Raw genomic sequence first — 15,783 nt, 5'->3', positions numbered from 1 at the left:
AATAATTTGGGTATACATGGCCCATAAATTTCAAGCTTTCTACGTGTCTATGACATACCCTTTTAATATGGTATTAGCTCACATCTTTACCCATGGTTTCACCCTCATTTTGAAGGAGAAACAGATGATCACCATCTCGAATCACACATATATCATCAATTTCTGCATTCTCAGCATTGACAACTTTTGTAAATTTGTAGCCTCCAAACTTTTCACCTGCAGTTTCACAAAGTTTTGGCACGACAATGGTTAAAGCAAAAGAAGGAAAAGAAGAAACAACTGAGGCAGTCTGCTGAACTCTCTTCAAGGTTTGAAATCACATTTTGTGTTGGTTTCATTAGTGCATTTATGTCAAACAAATTTGATATTTATTTTGTGACTGATTTCCTAAATATTCAGGTTTATGGCTTACCAGCAATCCTGAGCAGCTCTTCTATTGAATCAGGTAGGACTATTAACTTCCCAAGATGCCTCTGTGATGTTCTTGTGTTCTGATATGGCATGTGAATAGTGATTCTCTTCTTATTTGATTTGTTCACTTCTCCACTGGAACAACTAGAAATGGATGAGCCAAGTTTTATGGATTCTCTCTTTGAATGGGACTTTGAGACGTCCTGCCATTCATGTCTTCTATGTTTTCTTCGAGTATTCCATATGTTATCTGATATTTCTGGTCCCATAATCTCCACTTTATGTTCATCCGGTGTCCTATTTTCATAACTTAGTAATAGGTCATACATGCTTCTATTTACTGGCTGTTCTGCTGGAGCTTTTGGTGACCATCCTCTAGCATCTGGTTTGTTTCCGTTTCTTCCTCCTTCAAGAAGAACCTTTACCATTTCAATATGCCCCCTTTGATTTGCTGCATTCAGTTCTGTTTGACCATCTTCAACTTTTGAATTTACGTCCACTGGACATGCAGTGCTATCTTGATCCTTGCTTGCTTCAATGTCGGTAGCTTGTGGTCCCAGGAAATTTAAATTCCTTGTTTCCCGCATTGATGAATCTCCATATGGATAGTCTTGGTGTCTGGCACTTAAACTGCTTCCTATTGTTGGTCCTCCAATGCATTCATGGAGAATTAATCCTGGATCTGTAGTTGGGTATTCAAATCCAATGCTTTCTTGATCTTTCAGTTTCTGTAAAGGAGTAAAACCAGAGAACAAATCCTTTTTGTTACAAAAAGAATGCAAAACCAATACATTATCATATTACTCTAGAAGCTGTCCATTTGTTATACTTACCCTGAAAAGATTGTTCATTACAATGCGTCCATCTTCCATATTTGCTTGTATACTGTTCATAAGAGAAGTTCTACTCAGTCTTAGTATTTGGGAAAGTTCGGTGGTTCGTACTGTAAAGGGCTGTGGCCTGTAATATAAAACTCCAATCTCTCCGAAAGCATCTCCTGCTACTGCCTTTCCTAGGACCTGTATGGTGCATGTGCAAATGTGAAACTCATTATTTTTGTGTTTTTCTTTTTACTGCATTGTGCAGAAAAAAATTATAAAGTTTTACAGTTACACTTACTTTATCTTGCCCATCAACATAGTGTATCAAATCCTGTAACAAGTAGTTATTTTCAAGTCAAATTAACATAAATTTGAATTGATTCTGATTTATAGAAAAACTGTTCGCCAGGAAATTGAAGTTCACTCACCACAGCTCCTGATACCAATATGTAAAGATCTGTCGGAGCTTCATTCTGCAGAATTACGTCTTCCTTGGGTGGAAAATACTCTGCATCCATATCTGAGACCTTTGAAGAAAGAGTGGACCTTATCAGGGTCTTTTAAGGGTAAATTAATGCACATCTATACTATAGAAGAGAAAAGGAAGAGCAGTATGTACATGTATAATTGCCCATCAAAGTATTACCAGTTGAAAAAGGAAATCATGAGAAACCCCTTGGAAGAGGTATACATTTTGTGCAATGGGGAAGAAGAGGTAGTGTGCAATGCTTGAGCGAATGGCTTTCGGCAGACCAACCAAGGTCTCCTGCTGCTTCAATCCTTCAGTTTTGAACTTCAAGCATATGTGTGACAACATTTGATCATGTATGTGAGGGGGCAAGTGATTTCGTGTGGCAAATTCTGAAACAGCTCGGACTGTCTCCCTCTATAGCACAAGAACCAGTTGCTTTTCATTAGCAATTCCAGGCTAAACATAGTATCCTTCTTTTATTAGAAAGGACTACTTGAGTTAAACAAACTGACTCGATATTCTTAAAGCTAAGATGTACTACTGTCAGGTTGTATGCAGTGCGTCAGCCATATTCATTTCTCAATTGGCAAGTAAACAGAAATATTACTTGGTTTTCTTCTTTGCAGCTTTTCGCATAGTTTTTTAAAATTAGTGCATATGGAGAACATACTTCTTCTTTTTCTTGTTGGGGGGGGGGGGGGGGGGGGGGGTAGAAATAATTGGGTTTTTATAGCAGTAACGTTGTGTGGGACTTGTAATTTGTTTTATAACATTCTGTAATGTAGATAGGTATATTTTCTTTCCTTTTCTTGAATCTGTCGAATGTAGTGAATTCTCTTAGCAGGTCAAGAACATGAGAAGAATGTAAAATGAAAGACCACATACAAAATTCCTGGTGCGGCTGGTCCAGTGAACCACAAGGTTTGTCATGTTTCCAATGATGTAGGATGTCAATCCCAAGTTGAATAGCATGTAAAAGATATCAAACAGCATCTCCCTGGGGTTCTCAGCATGCAGGTCACCATAGCCAGTTGTTGTCAGAGTCGTAATAGACCAGTACATTGCGGTTACATATCTGTTCCAAAGAGTATCCTCCTTGAAATTTGGGTATACTGCACCGATCCAGGTTTTCTCTGGATCAGGGTACCTATCTGCAATCAGATAGTTAAAGCACCCAGCACAGTGTACTGCAAATAGCGTTACCTGAAAGTAAACAAGAAAGGTAATAAATCCATGATTTAAATGAACGATAGGAGTGAAGGTCATATAGACGATCTTAGATAGGGAACAAGTGGAAAATTGCAATATCTTACAGCAACGAGCTTCGTGCAGCGAGTCCAGAAATAGTTAAACCGAATGTCCTTCTCAAGTCTGAAGGAAAGCAAGGTGGGTGGTAAGCACGGTGATTCTTCCATTGTATCAATTCAAAATTTTGGGGAAAAGTATTCGAGTTTGAACTCAATTACCAACCTTGCAAAAAGAGAGCTGACTCGTCTAAGACGCCAGAGTCTAAGCATGTTGAGGAGTCTAAAAGTAAGCTCACTGCTGTTATTTGTCAGGAGGAGAGCAAGAAATTGCAATGGGGCCGTTGAACAGACATCGAATATAAACCAGGTAGACATGTACCTGTAAGTTGGATGGGATCATATCAAGAAAGCTGAGTGTCTCCAATAGAACCAAGCATCATTTCACTGTCAATTAATTGATTTGTTTGAATTTTGATTGAGGCTGCAAAACTCTTATTACCTGATTGCAATTTTCTTGGGATCATCAACAAGAAGATATGATTGGCTGTCGAGATATGCGACGAAGAACGTGAGAATGATATCTATGGCGAAGAAACCATTGACAATGTTGTCAATGATGAGAAGTGCATCCTTTTTGTATGTCAGAAATGCGAACTCAAATGGACAGATCCAGGCTGAGTAAACGACTAGAACGACCAGCCACATCTCCCAAGCCCTGAAATGAGGAGTGGGACATTAGGAGAAGCAGCATAGTAGAGAAATAAATAATTTGAATAAACCATGACGTGAATCATCACCTATAACGTGGATTAAAGGGCGATATGATGTATCTTCGTAGCTTAGTTGCTTGGTTTATTCGAGCTCCAAGAGAAGGCAGGAGATCACTGGAGAGAAAACTGCCATGGGCAACACTCTCCACATGGAGCTCGTCACTCCAGAACCGTTGGAAGAAGTTTTTGGCACAAGAAAAAGACATCTTCGGTGTTTGAATTCCTTGAGGCTACAGTAGGGTCTGTTAAAAATTTGGTGGGGTTCAAGTCCCTTGAGAACGACTATATATAAGGGAAGCCTGTGACTTATACGACACGGGTTTAGATGCCTTTTTAATCACCTTTATCTCAATAATCTCCTGACACACCTGAAACGATTGTGATTTATGAAGAAGATTTAAGGAACTAATGCTTCATTAAGAATGGATACGGAAGTAGGAAAATATATAAGTACAACTTTCCGTCCTGTTTCTATAATTAGAAAAAGAAAAGGCAAGCATGAAACGAGAATTACGGGATGAGAGAGCACAAACTGGAAAGCAATGGAAGTGGCAGACATGAAGCTTGCATAATGCGGTTCCAGTGAAGGATTTCTGAGAGAGTGTGAGGGGATTTGTAAAAAGAGGGTAAATGACTGTGATAATGGTGCTGCTGGTGGTGTATTGTCGTATTGCTAATGGTAATGGTAATGTTAATGGCGCTGGTGGGAGCTCCATCATCAACACATGTGGAGATGTTAATGATCTATAGAAAGACAAACCTTCGCTAGGACAAGATTTGAGTGAAAATATTTATATCTTGGGTGTGTTCATCTCAGTCTCAGAATGCCGAAATGGACCAGGCAGCATAAGCGGCTGTTTTGATTTATGGATGATACGTGGACCAATAGAAGCTCTGCTTAGAGGTTTATCGACACTTGTTTGTGAAATACCCACCCCTCCCTCCCAACAACTCAATTTTAACTCACTCTCTCTTCTCCCCCTCCTTAGAGCCATCCAGAGCCTTAAGTTGTTTGTTTTTGGAGCGCAACCAGAGCCATAAGTGTGAAACGGATTCCCGCCATATATCCAACTCTCTTTCGAGGATTAAAAAGACACTTTATTCGTTTTTAGCTCCGCCGACCTTTGACTGATATGATGATGGCCCATGTAGATAGTACATATCTATTACTAAATTCTATCCAAATTAGGACAAACTTTTTCCCTAATAGAACGATCAGGAACATTGATTGATATTTTCTTTTTCTCTTGACTGTTCATAATACTTTTTTCAGTACTAACCGTGTGCACATTTCTTTGGACATCAAGTTGGTAAGTGTCAGGAATTTTATAGAGAGCTATTATAATAAAAGTTGAGCGACGAGAAAATGAAAGATTGATTAGACAAACATACTTTTCGGCTCAAAATTAAAAATGTTTCTGGAAAATAGGTGTTACCTAAGCAGTGGTTTTGTCTATCATTCATAGTTTCATACGAAAAGGAGCCCCCAGAAAAAGTTCTTATTTATTTTTTGCATGTGAGGATTACTTGGGACCCATCATCCCCAAGATTCTTTCCGCGTGAGTAGCGGACTGGGCGGCACTGGCCGGTTTGGTTTTTATTTAGCCCACATGCACAGAAAATTTACAGCAAAAGAAAAGTGAGAGGACAGTTAGCATTTCCATTAACTTCTATGAATGAACGAGATGGTCGTCCCATTCGCATACCATTAACATGAAATGCATTGCATTTCATTCAATGTTGTTACAAATGAAAATTCAAGACTGAAACATTAAGGCGGTTGATTGAAATGTGAATTTATTTCGCTTGAGCTTTCAATAACATAAACCGGCATTTGCACTGTCTTCCACATGCACATATACGAGATATGTCCTACATAATTAGGCTGGAAAAGGGATACGATCTTCAAATGTTGGCTACTTGGCCTGGCTTCTCTCTCACACACATTATTTAAGAGGTTTTAAAGGTCAGTTTACTCTTTAAGTTTCATCGGGGTTTCAGTTTTGATAGGCTCTACTCATGAAGCCCGTGACACATCCCACTCCTACACTCTTGCAGACTTGTCTACACTCAGAGCTCTCTAGCAGCCACTCACATGAAAAAGAAAAAGCGTAACGAAGTCGTGGAAACATATAGACTGTTTATTGTTTATTAGTTGGGTGTTTTGCATGATAAACAAGTCAAACCCACGTTCCAACAGTTTCATGGATATTCATGACCGACGCATAAATTAAATTAATGGGTATATTTCTAAGCGTTTTTTTAAGTAGGTAGTGTTACGTAACTCGAGATACAAACTTAATTTAAGAAAACTATATGTAGGAGTAATGATTTTATCTTGTGTTAATTTTAAATTATCCCTCAAGAATTGACTGTTTTAAATTATTATTATTTTTTATTTTTTAAACTTTAATTTACTCCTTATTTTTGTTAAGAAAAAAAAACAGTAATCAATCTCCTTTTTTTTTTTTCTTTACATTTACAACAAAAATAGGGGTATTTTTAATATTTTTAAAAGTAAGTGAGATAATTTAAAAATAGTCAATTCACAAGCGGAGTAATTCAAAATTTATCTTTCCTTCTCATATAGAAAATGAACATGACAGCCTTAAGACATAAATGTAAATTAAGAAATTATAGACACCCTTTGTGAAACTAAATTTATTGACCTCTCAATAAGTAGGGCCTAAATTTTCAGTTGCAGCAGCACTCAGCCACCCAAGCCAAGAGAATATTTGAAAAGATATATCTGTGGTTACGGATTTGAATAGTAAAAAGTCATTTCAGTAGACGAATGAGTATGGCGATTAGGCTTAGAAAAGACAAAACTTAAATTAATTTAGGAAATTAAATATAATGTCGAAAGTTCTTTTCAACTTGATTTATTATAAATCTTGTTTTGCAAAGGGGGAAGAACATCCAATTCATGTGACTACCGAAACGCCAATTTTTTCCAACTGTTTCCCACGGCATCTTTAAACAATTAATGCCACACACATGCTTAGTGGATCAAATCAGACGCTGGAAAAAAGAAAAATAAAACAAAATGAAAGCGTTTACAACAAATGAGGAAAAAGAGAGCGATTTCTCGTGATGGCTGGAAGGCTACGGGCGAAATGATAATCATAGGGCAGTGGTCCTCTAAAATAAGAGTCCACTGCTAAATTAGAAATTAATTACAACGAGTTTCTAATTAAATTTGTCCATGCTGTAGTGGTCCTTAAGTTCATTAACGAAATCCAGGGTCTCTTTAGAAAGTAGAGAATCTTTAATGCAGTTCACCAAATTTAGGTCCCGTATAGCGATGGAACAGTGGAAAATTTTTGGCAAACATACCAGAGACTTAAAAAAAGGCAATGCGTGTTCTAATCATATTGATAATTTGTTAGATGCCATCACATCAAAAGAATATATATATGTAAATATATTATAGTTTGATTCGGGTCTCAAAAGTTGAAGTTCCCCATCTGTAGGATTGGCTTTAGTTTTAGAGTGTGACGAGGGGGTTCTTGCACCACATATTAATGGATTTAAACATAAACGAATCACGTACTCATTAGAAGCTTTTGACTCTTCCAATATGAAAACGAGAGTGACAATCAAAATGAAAATCGTGTATAAAACGCAATATATTTAATCCTTGGGAGATTTCGCAACCTAAGGTATATATCTTGAAATTATGCATGCGATCAAATGTAAAATTTGCATTCAGGAAGTTTCAAATTTAACGTCAAATAAATTTACAGAATTTAGATTACTAAGAAATTCTTACCCACTACCAGATTACTAACAAATGGTGATGCACATTTCAGATTCGGTGGTGGTATGTTTGTGTCTACAAGTGAAAAGCACGTGAAGGGTTTATTTAATGTAGAGGTCAATTTGCAGTCGCATTACCCGCATGATTAAGGCATGTCACAAACTCGTAACACAAACCCAAAATTGTAGGGCCAATTCCCACCAAACCCAGCCTCTTAAAAGAAAAATAAAGCTAAAGGATAAGTGAAAAAGATAATAAACAAGCAACAAGGTCCAGAGGCTACGTAGTACAATCATTGTTTTCCCTTTCTGTATATATGCGCGGGGCTAAACTTTTTCATTTGGTGGTTAGCTCAGATTTAGAAAATGACCACAAGTCCACTACGATTATTGAAACTTTGACCAGAATTCGAGTATCGATGGAAACTTGAACCCTACATTCAATAAAAATAGTCAGGGTAGTTTGGAATTTAATTAGAAGGTTTTTCTTTTTAAACAAAGGATATCATAAGGCGTGAAGGTTGTGGATTACTGTTAAAAGCACTTTTAGCAACTGGAAGCTTGTGGATTACTGTCAAAAGCACTTTCATCAATCAAAAACTCTTGGCAGTATATAGATAAGCATAACCACTCGGATAATTGAATTGATAACCTTTTTTTTTTTTTTTTTTTTTGCGTACAAAAACCTTCAAGCCTAAATTAATAATTAGGTTTTCATGCATTTTTCTTACGTAAAGATTAAAATGCATGTTTTGGCAAATGATATATATAGCGTAAAAAATAAACATTATGTAATTATAAAACAATGCATGTTTCGGAAAAACCCTGATTGCCTTTAATTTGTATCACAAAATAAATGAAGATTCTGAAGATATTCCAAACGACAAAGTGATCGGCCAGCGCATGATCCATTAAGTTGATCGTCATCGAGGACAGTACGTGACAGAGGGGCCATTGAAATCGAGCCAATATGTTGCTCCAATATTGCCTTGAAACAATCTTTATCTCCAACAATGTGAATGTGGTGAGAATTAAATGAAGGGGCAGTGGCATGGTACCTTTTTTCAGTCATCTCATGTGATGTGCCATTTTCATGGTCCACAATTTGTTTAGTGGTTGGTACTTACACACCCAACAGACTTGCGCTAATATCTAACCTAATTCATCCATCGAGATCACTGCTTTTTACTATTTGTATTTCTTAATTAGTTCTTGTTTGCAAATCTTCTATTTTAGCAATTAATCTGTGTGTGTATGTGTGTATGGCCAGTATTTCATTAGATTTTAGAATACCCACTTGCCATTTTTGCTATACTTTGGTGGCATGTGTTAGATTGAGATCTACAGAGAATCTTTCTGTTTTAAGAAACAATGATTATTCAAATGAACATGCGTTCATGCTCTTCTATTAGGTCGGCCAAAGATTAGATAAGACAAAAGCAAAGAGACTCAAAGTTCGGCATCCAATCTAGGGCTTATAAGGACTGATGAGGATTTAGCAAAGTTGAGTGGTCTTTCTCATTGAAAGTGCCAAACTTGGCAGCACAGTCCATGAACTAATTATTAACTTAAGCCAAATATTCCAAGATATATCCATGTATATATACAAAGTGAGATTAATGTTTGATAAAACGGGACCATTTATATTTTTCACTTGTATACGCAATAATTTCATTTACATATCATCATTCCACTATCCATCAAACGTACCAACTTGTTCGTGCTGCTGCAAGCCTTGCTCGCAGTCCTTTAATTTGGTTTTGGTTGCCATGATTATCAAATCCATCAACCCTGCCGCGCAATATTCTCCAAGTACAACTGACGTGATGTTGGAATGTATATACTACACAAGATCGGTGCCAAATAATTGAACACGACGAATAACTACACCAAATTAAAAACTATGATAATGTTGCTCATTATCATCCTAAACGAACCAATGGTCGAACCGAACTCCCCTTGTGAGTAGCCACAAGGATCTTCTATGCATAATTAATTGTTTCTTCACAAAGCGTGTTCGGTAAATGTAGATAAATTCTGATTAAAATATTATTGCAGTGATTTATTAGGATATGTATAGTTGTGTACTCCACTTGTAAATGCCTATTCATAAAAAGTAATTTAAGGAAAAAGAGAATGATCGCGTGCTATGAAGTCACAGCTGCTGCCGCGCAATGGAAGTAATAGCTAGAAGGATGATTGCGAAACCGTTAACATGAAAACTTCAAAAACTTTCGTCTTTTGATAAAGGGCAATTGTTACTTGATCTTAGGATGGGGTTTTCGTTGAAGAATTTTGATGTCAATGGTGCGTGTGATGAGGAATTAAGAAAAGCGACCGGTGAAGATGAAAATGTTATGAGGCAGAAACTAGCAATCTCCTTTTAGTAGACTGGCGACGATTAATTAGGATTAGTTTATAACAACTAATCCTAATTAGCGACAATTAGTAACGTATGATACATACGGATAATAGGATCCTGAAACGTGATTATAAACTCTCAAATCACAATCTCAGTACATGCCCGCAGCTGGTGGGATCGGGAAAATATCGCCACCTACTCTTTGTTAATGCTCCTTTCACTTCGTCTGTCAAACTGGGCGATTTCTCTTATCTTTGGCGTATTCCTTTGTGCTTGATGAATGGAATTAAAATCAATGACAATGTGACTCATTACCGTCAGGAATCATTCAGGTTTTGTCGCACGAACTTGTACGGACAAGCAAGTTTTCAAGCAATTAGTGTATACCTTAGTGGGCGGCCTCTGATGGCTGTAGCTAGCGCGTGCCGTGTCGTGCGTTTTGCGGTTCACAAAAATGGCGTCGTCTCGTCAGAGCATATGCTTTGGTTGCAAAAAGATTTTTTGTGGGGCTGTCTCACCAACCCAGAGTGTGGGAGAACGCAATATTTTTAATATTAAATTTAAGGTTATGGCTACGTTTGAACAAATTTACGGTGAAGTACGAATCTCAACTACATATGAAAAATGATAAATAATAATAAATTTATTATAACTTTAATCGTGTGGTTATGAATAAGTACTCTACCTTAAAATAATTCCAACATAACCAAATCCTAAATTTAATTATGAAGTTCATCATCTTACATGACAGTATTATCAAACTGTCTTATAGTCTCACGTAAATCTTTCCCCTTTGATTTGTTTGTTTGTCGTGGTGATTGACTAATAGCAATTAATATTCCGGACTTGATCCGGCTTGTGACGATATACATGTGCAAGAGATTTTCCCTTTTTTTTTTTCATCACAACTAAGGGTTGTTCACTTTGGGTTGGGTACTTGGGTTGCGTAGTGGTGGCGGCAACAGCCTTCAAGGGATTATGATTCTTAAAGAAAAATGCCGTGCAGATGATAATAACTCGTGATTTGATGTGCAATGAATGCTGTTAAAATTTTGTAGAACTTCACTGTTACTTGAACCTCTTTTACATTTTGTTGTTGAGATTCATATTTCAGTCCAGTTGCCCTCATTTTTGCAACTAGGTCTCTAGTTAAATGACACGTTAATAATGAACTTTAGAGCTAAATTTCTGTTAGATCCTGTCATAAAGTACTACTACTTCAAGATAATACAGAAAAGAAAGTCTTTTTCGCCGAAGCAAATATTGAGATAATGCTGACTTTTGAACTGAAATTTAAAAAATATTAAATAATAATAGAATCTATAGGATAATCATTCGGGGCATATGCGCATCAGTTATTGTACAAACACTTGACAGGATCACTTTGTTTCAAATTTTTTTTTTTAAAATTGATAGCGACAGCGCAACAGACAGTCTGTAACCTTTTGAGAGTCCCTCCTCGGAGCGCTTGATTTGTATAATTGGATTTTTAAATATTCTAACTTATCGGATTTCGTAGCTTATAGTTCTAAATGTTAATACATATCTGTGCTACAATCAATAAAATTTGCCTTTGGGCCATTTCGCTTCTCCCGTTCAACTTCCCATTCCATTCGTAAATTTACTGCATACATCTTAAAGCAATTAACTTTCGTTGCCGTTGAAAGTCATAAACACAATCAATCATAAATATCAATATGCGCTACATTTGAAACCAAAATTTAGATTAATTTAGATTTAATGCTGAATCGATTCTTTTTTTTTATTTTTTAAAAAAAGATACAATTAGTAGTTTTTAGATAAGAATATAAAACTAATTAAATTTTAATCGTATATAACTATAAACACATATCTGATAAAAGAGAATGAAGAGTAGAATACAAGTCATCTCAGTATTAGATCCAAACCAAATACTTGAAACCAACTGGTTTAGACTTTAGAGTTAAAGACAGTTGACCACTGTTGCAAATTTGCAGTTGTTAGTTTGGAATGATCAACTGTACTGCACGAGTCTTGAATGGCTAACAAGTTACAAGCCTCCCATTTGAAATTCTAATGAACCACAACAAATTATTAATACCAAGCCACTGCTGGTTGCTAACAAGGTGTAGAGACTTGACATTTCACTGACTTAACATTCCTTATTCAAAGTTAAAAGCAACATATGCATTTCATTGATTTACTTGGATAAAACACAAAAGTACTTTTACAAAACACACGCAGAGACAAAATTGACACTGATTTTCATTCATAACAACCCACAATAACTGAAATAACGCTGATAATCTTGCTATAACGCACAACTATATAGCCTCAAAAATTAACAGTAAAGAACACCAAGTCGCACTTGAGGCAAAACAGAAACAGAGCTGTGGGCAAAGCGAACACTCCTACAAAGTTAATTAGGCCTTAGCTTTTCCTGCCTGAAGTGATTGTATCCTCTGTTGTACTTTGAAGATCTAAGAGACAACAAAAGAATTTGAATCAATTATTGACATCAAAGTAAGATTTACAAAGATAAGAAAAGCAAATTCTTAAAGTCAATTTTGCAGCAATACAGATTAATGTAACAACTGTTAGCTACAAGATCCACAACCCAAGAGATGGGTATCTTCGAACTTTTTTGTTTCCATCTCAAAGTATTATTTAAAAAGCAAAATGAGCAAATAAAAAGTACAGGGAGTAAACTAACCGCCTCCTTTTTGCTATTTTGTTTTTCTTCCAAATCCTGAAGAGTTGCATCAAGTCGCTTCCTAGAGCAGAATCGCAGTTTAAAGGTCAAGGATATATTGGCCATACCATTTATACCAAACAATTGCAATAACATCAATGATAATGAGTGAAAAATACAAAGAGGAACGTGACAATCCACGGAACTATAGATTGTTGAGATAATGGTTTTTGGACAGGAACCTTAATCTGTATGCAGTGTGAAGTATGAACATACACCAAAACCATACAACTAATAGATCGTGGCCAAAATAGGAAATCCTTTAATTATTTCTTTAACTGCCATGCACCTCACATATAAAACCTGAAATTTAATTAGTCCCTGCCCCCAACAGTAACCCAAGGTTAATGTAAGACAAGAACGATACCTAAAAAGCTAAATATTGAAAATCTGTATCTAACTCCAAACAAATATGACAGTAAAATTATAAAAAGAAATAAGGATTTAAGAGTTGAAAATGATGTTTTTATACAATATAAAGCAAGAAAACAACAAGCCAATAAATCATATGCAGAAAGATTAAAAAAAAAAAGAAAAAAGCTTTTTGATTCAATTTTGCATCCTTGTAATTCATCAATACAAATTGCAATAAAGATGGTAATGCCTTTGCCTTGCAACAAATATGCCATGGACATCACCCCTCTTCAAACCCAGATAAGACAACTTGAAGAATCAGCAAAGAGCAAGACGCACCCTAACTTAATCTATCTTAATTCATACTTCCATGAAACTAAGTGTGATATATTAAAAAGTAAAAATATTGCAAAGAATCGCCAAGTAACCAAGTAAGAAGAAACGTACAACTCAGCAGAGATGTATTCAATTCTCTTGCGCACATTGGCATTAGCCTCTGCCAAATCTTGCTTCACAAGAACTGGACCAATCAATTTATAGACATTTGCTCCTTCATTTAACAAACCCAACTCCTAAGAACACATACAATAATTAAAATAAATAAATAAACCACAACAGAGAAGCTAGACATGTATGTATAATCTTAAAACCTCAATAAATAAAAGAAAAATCAATATCAAAATGATTGTCATGCGACGGACCTTAAGGACGAGCTCGTTTTCTCCAAGCTGAATAGTGTACTTCTTTCTCACTTGATGATTTTTACCAATATCTGGTTTAGGACAAAAGAGGGTTAGGGTTTTCATACGAATTATAGAGACAACAAAGTTTATATGATATGATGATATAAAAAAGTCTCGCCTTTTTGGAGTTTGCTGAGATCGTTAGCTTTGGTTTCGAGTTCACGTTGAAGCTCTCGAAGAGCTGCGGCCGATCCCATTGCTGCTGCTTCTGCCGCTTACGCGTCAGCTTCTGGTTTTATTACTACTCGATTGGAACTTAGAAGTGCGCAATTGCAACGATGTAGACGCGTGCAGTTTCAGTGTTTTCTGATGGGCCTTGCGTGTGCAGCCCAACTTGCATCGTCCCACACCCCATGGTCCCCCCTCGAATTTTGATAGTCTGGGCCGTTTCAAATAATAATGCATGCACAATATTTCGTGATTATTCCGAAGACTGATGCTATTTCCACCCCTCAATTACTCTTATGAAGCCCCTTCACTCCTTTGATTACAAAAATATCTCCGCGCATTTACTTTTAAAAAAAAATCGTTTTATGAGCCCATGCGTTCTCGGTTCTCCCCTCACGGCAGGCGTTTGTCAGCCCTAAAGCATACTATATCCTTGTTTTCTCTCTCTATTGACCAAACTTTTTCTCTCTATAAATTCTATCGACATAATTTTATTTGGTCTCCCATAATAATATTTTCATTTCGCTTTGGATTTTTTCTTATAATAAAAATCATTTCAACACTTTCCATATTACTAACAATCTTAATTCAGAATATTTTTTCTTCATGTCTATTTCTCAAACTAAATCCCATGGGATATTGACTTTCCCCCTTCATAAAAAATTTAACATTAACCCTTTAAGCAAACTTTTTTTAAATTCAATAGACTCTCTTATGTGAATTGCAATAATTTATATTGTTGTTTAGATTACTTTCTATAGTCGAAAATCATTTAAGCATTTTCTTCTATAGTTAATTAAAGCATCAACAAAATCTATGGTTTTTTTTTACGGCATTGAAGAATAAAGTGGAGTCTTGGAAAGATAACTTTTTTTTTTTTTTTATAAAATAATTTGTAAGGTCAAAATTGTGAAAATAAAAATATAGCGTTTTATAACATATCTAAAGGGTTGTTAAAAGCTCAACTCCTATTGGAAAGAATGATTCACTTGAACTCGCTTTGGATCCAAATTTTTTGCCATTTCTAAACAAATCTGTTAGACTGTGGTAACTGTTAAGGGCCAAAATTCAAATCAACACAAACTTTCTCTTAATATATATGTATGAATATATATTTTACACCTTTTTTTCCTCAACTTAATATATTATTTCTTAAAATAATTTTAGTTTGATTGGCAATTACACACACGCGCACACACATATCGAATCATGTGCAAGCGGCAAAATGACATGTTGCTGTGTTATGAAAATTATGTAAGTGATGATAATATTATGAATCGGCAATGAAAGGCTATACCATAGTAATATGTATTATATAGAAATAATAATAACAGCCACAACAAGGATATAGAATTCAAAATATAATTTATAATGGAGATACTTGATATAATAACATATTTATTAAAATATTAATTCAAAAAAAATCCTATTTTACATTATAAAAAATAATAAATGTAAAATACAATTAATTGTTACATTTAAAAATATGTATTATTTTCAGCAAACATATCTTAAATATTTAATAGTGCGTATAATGAATATTGTAATTAATTTTGAATTATTATTTAGATTTTTATTTTTTTTTTGCATTCATTTCAACTGATTTCATAATTAAATAAATATGATAAAATATTTTGATATTTTGTTTATCTAATAATAAAATTATACTTTCAGTCAAATCTAATATTACAATAGCCAAGTTTGGATAGGATTGCCTGAATACTAACCCAACCTTATGACTAAAATTAAAAAAAAATGATCTTTTAAAAATCCGTCCCTATCACCTTTTTTATTTTAATAATTTTTTTTAAAAATAATTAATAATTAATTGTTTTCAGTTGCCCAATGCGGTCACCACCAGTTGATAGAGAAAAACAAAACGCTTTAGTCATAGTACTACAGACTACAGCGACCAGTGGGCATGGATTACAATGACTTTTTTTTT

The 15,783-nt window shown here is 35.3% G+C and overlaps 2 protein-coding genes and 1 long non-coding RNA gene across 3 annotated transcripts; 1 reads left to right on the top strand and 2 right to left on the bottom strand.

The window, feature by feature from the left end:
* Positions 1-61: 61 nt before the first annotated feature.
* Positions 62-4,627, bottom strand: LOC18050714 (potassium channel KAT2). Its single transcript, XM_006449622.2, has 12 exons — positions 4,236-4,627; positions 3,749-4,089; positions 3,451-3,666; positions 3,175-3,330; positions 3,018-3,075; positions 2,590-2,907; positions 1,879-2,118; positions 1,661-1,759; positions 1,531-1,563; positions 1,245-1,430; positions 413-1,139; positions 62-216 (listed from the first exon to the last, which is right to left on the bottom strand). The coding sequence occupies exons 2-12, from the start codon at positions 3,925-3,927 to the stop codon at positions 74-76; spliced, it is 2,355 nt and encodes a 784-aa protein (XP_006449685.1). The 5' UTR covers positions 3,928-4,089; positions 4,236-4,627; the 3' UTR covers positions 62-73.
* Positions 213-1,728, top strand: LOC112100752. Its single transcript, XR_002907045.1, has 3 exons — positions 213-308; positions 400-445; positions 1,642-1,728. It is a non-coding gene; the product is annotated as an uncharacterized LOC112100752 (long non-coding RNA).
* A 7,356-nt stretch (positions 4,628-11,983) lies between the features above and the next one.
* On the bottom strand, positions 11,984-13,924 carry LOC18050713 (prefoldin subunit 6). The gene is made up of 5 exons (XM_006449621.2): positions 13,789-13,924; positions 13,629-13,699; positions 13,375-13,499; positions 12,535-12,595; positions 11,984-12,301 (listed from the first exon to the last, which is right to left on the bottom strand). Exons 1-5 carry the CDS (start codon positions 13,865-13,867, stop codon positions 12,245-12,247), a joined length of 393 nt encoding a protein of 130 aa, XP_006449684.1. The 5' UTR covers positions 13,868-13,924; the 3' UTR covers positions 11,984-12,244.
* Between the last annotated feature and the right edge of the window lie 1,859 nt (positions 13,925-15,783).

This window comes from Citrus clementina, unplaced genomic scaffold (assembly GCF_000493195.1).
Source record: "Citrus clementina cultivar Clemenules unplaced genomic scaffold, Citrus_clementina_v1.0 scaffold_2, whole genome shotgun sequence".
Lineage (NCBI taxonomy): Eukaryota > Viridiplantae > Streptophyta > Magnoliopsida > Sapindales > Rutaceae > Citrus > Citrus x clementina.
This window is presented reverse-complemented; position numbering and strand designations above follow the sequence as displayed.

Excerpts from the sequence above, each read along its gene's own strand:
- LOC18050713 (XM_006449621.2), bottom strand. The coding sequence starts at position 13,867 with ATGGGATCGGCCGCAGCTCTTCGAGAGCTTCAACGTGAACTCGAAACC. Across the intron at positions 12,596-13,374 it reads GAATACATCTCTGCTGAGTT|GAAGCGACTTGATGCAACTC; the intron begins GTACGTTTCTTC and ends ATTCTGCTCTAG. Across the intron at positions 12,302-12,534 it reads AAAATAGCAAAAAGGAGGCG|ATCTTCAAAGTACAACAGAG; the intron begins GTTAGTTTACTC and ends GTTGTCTCTTAG.
- LOC18050714 (XM_006449622.2), bottom strand. The coding sequence starts at position 3,927 with ATGTCTTTTTCTTGTGCCAAAAACTTCTTCCAACGGTTCTGGAGTGAC. Across the intron at positions 2,908-3,017 it reads GCTGCACGAAGCTCGTTGCT|GTAACGCTATTTGCAGTACA; the intron begins GTAAGATATTGC and ends GTTTACTTTCAG. Across the intron at positions 1,140-1,244 it reads TAATGAACAATCTTTTCAGG|AAACTGAAAGATCAAGAAAG; the intron begins GTAAGTATAACA and ends ACTCCTTTACAG.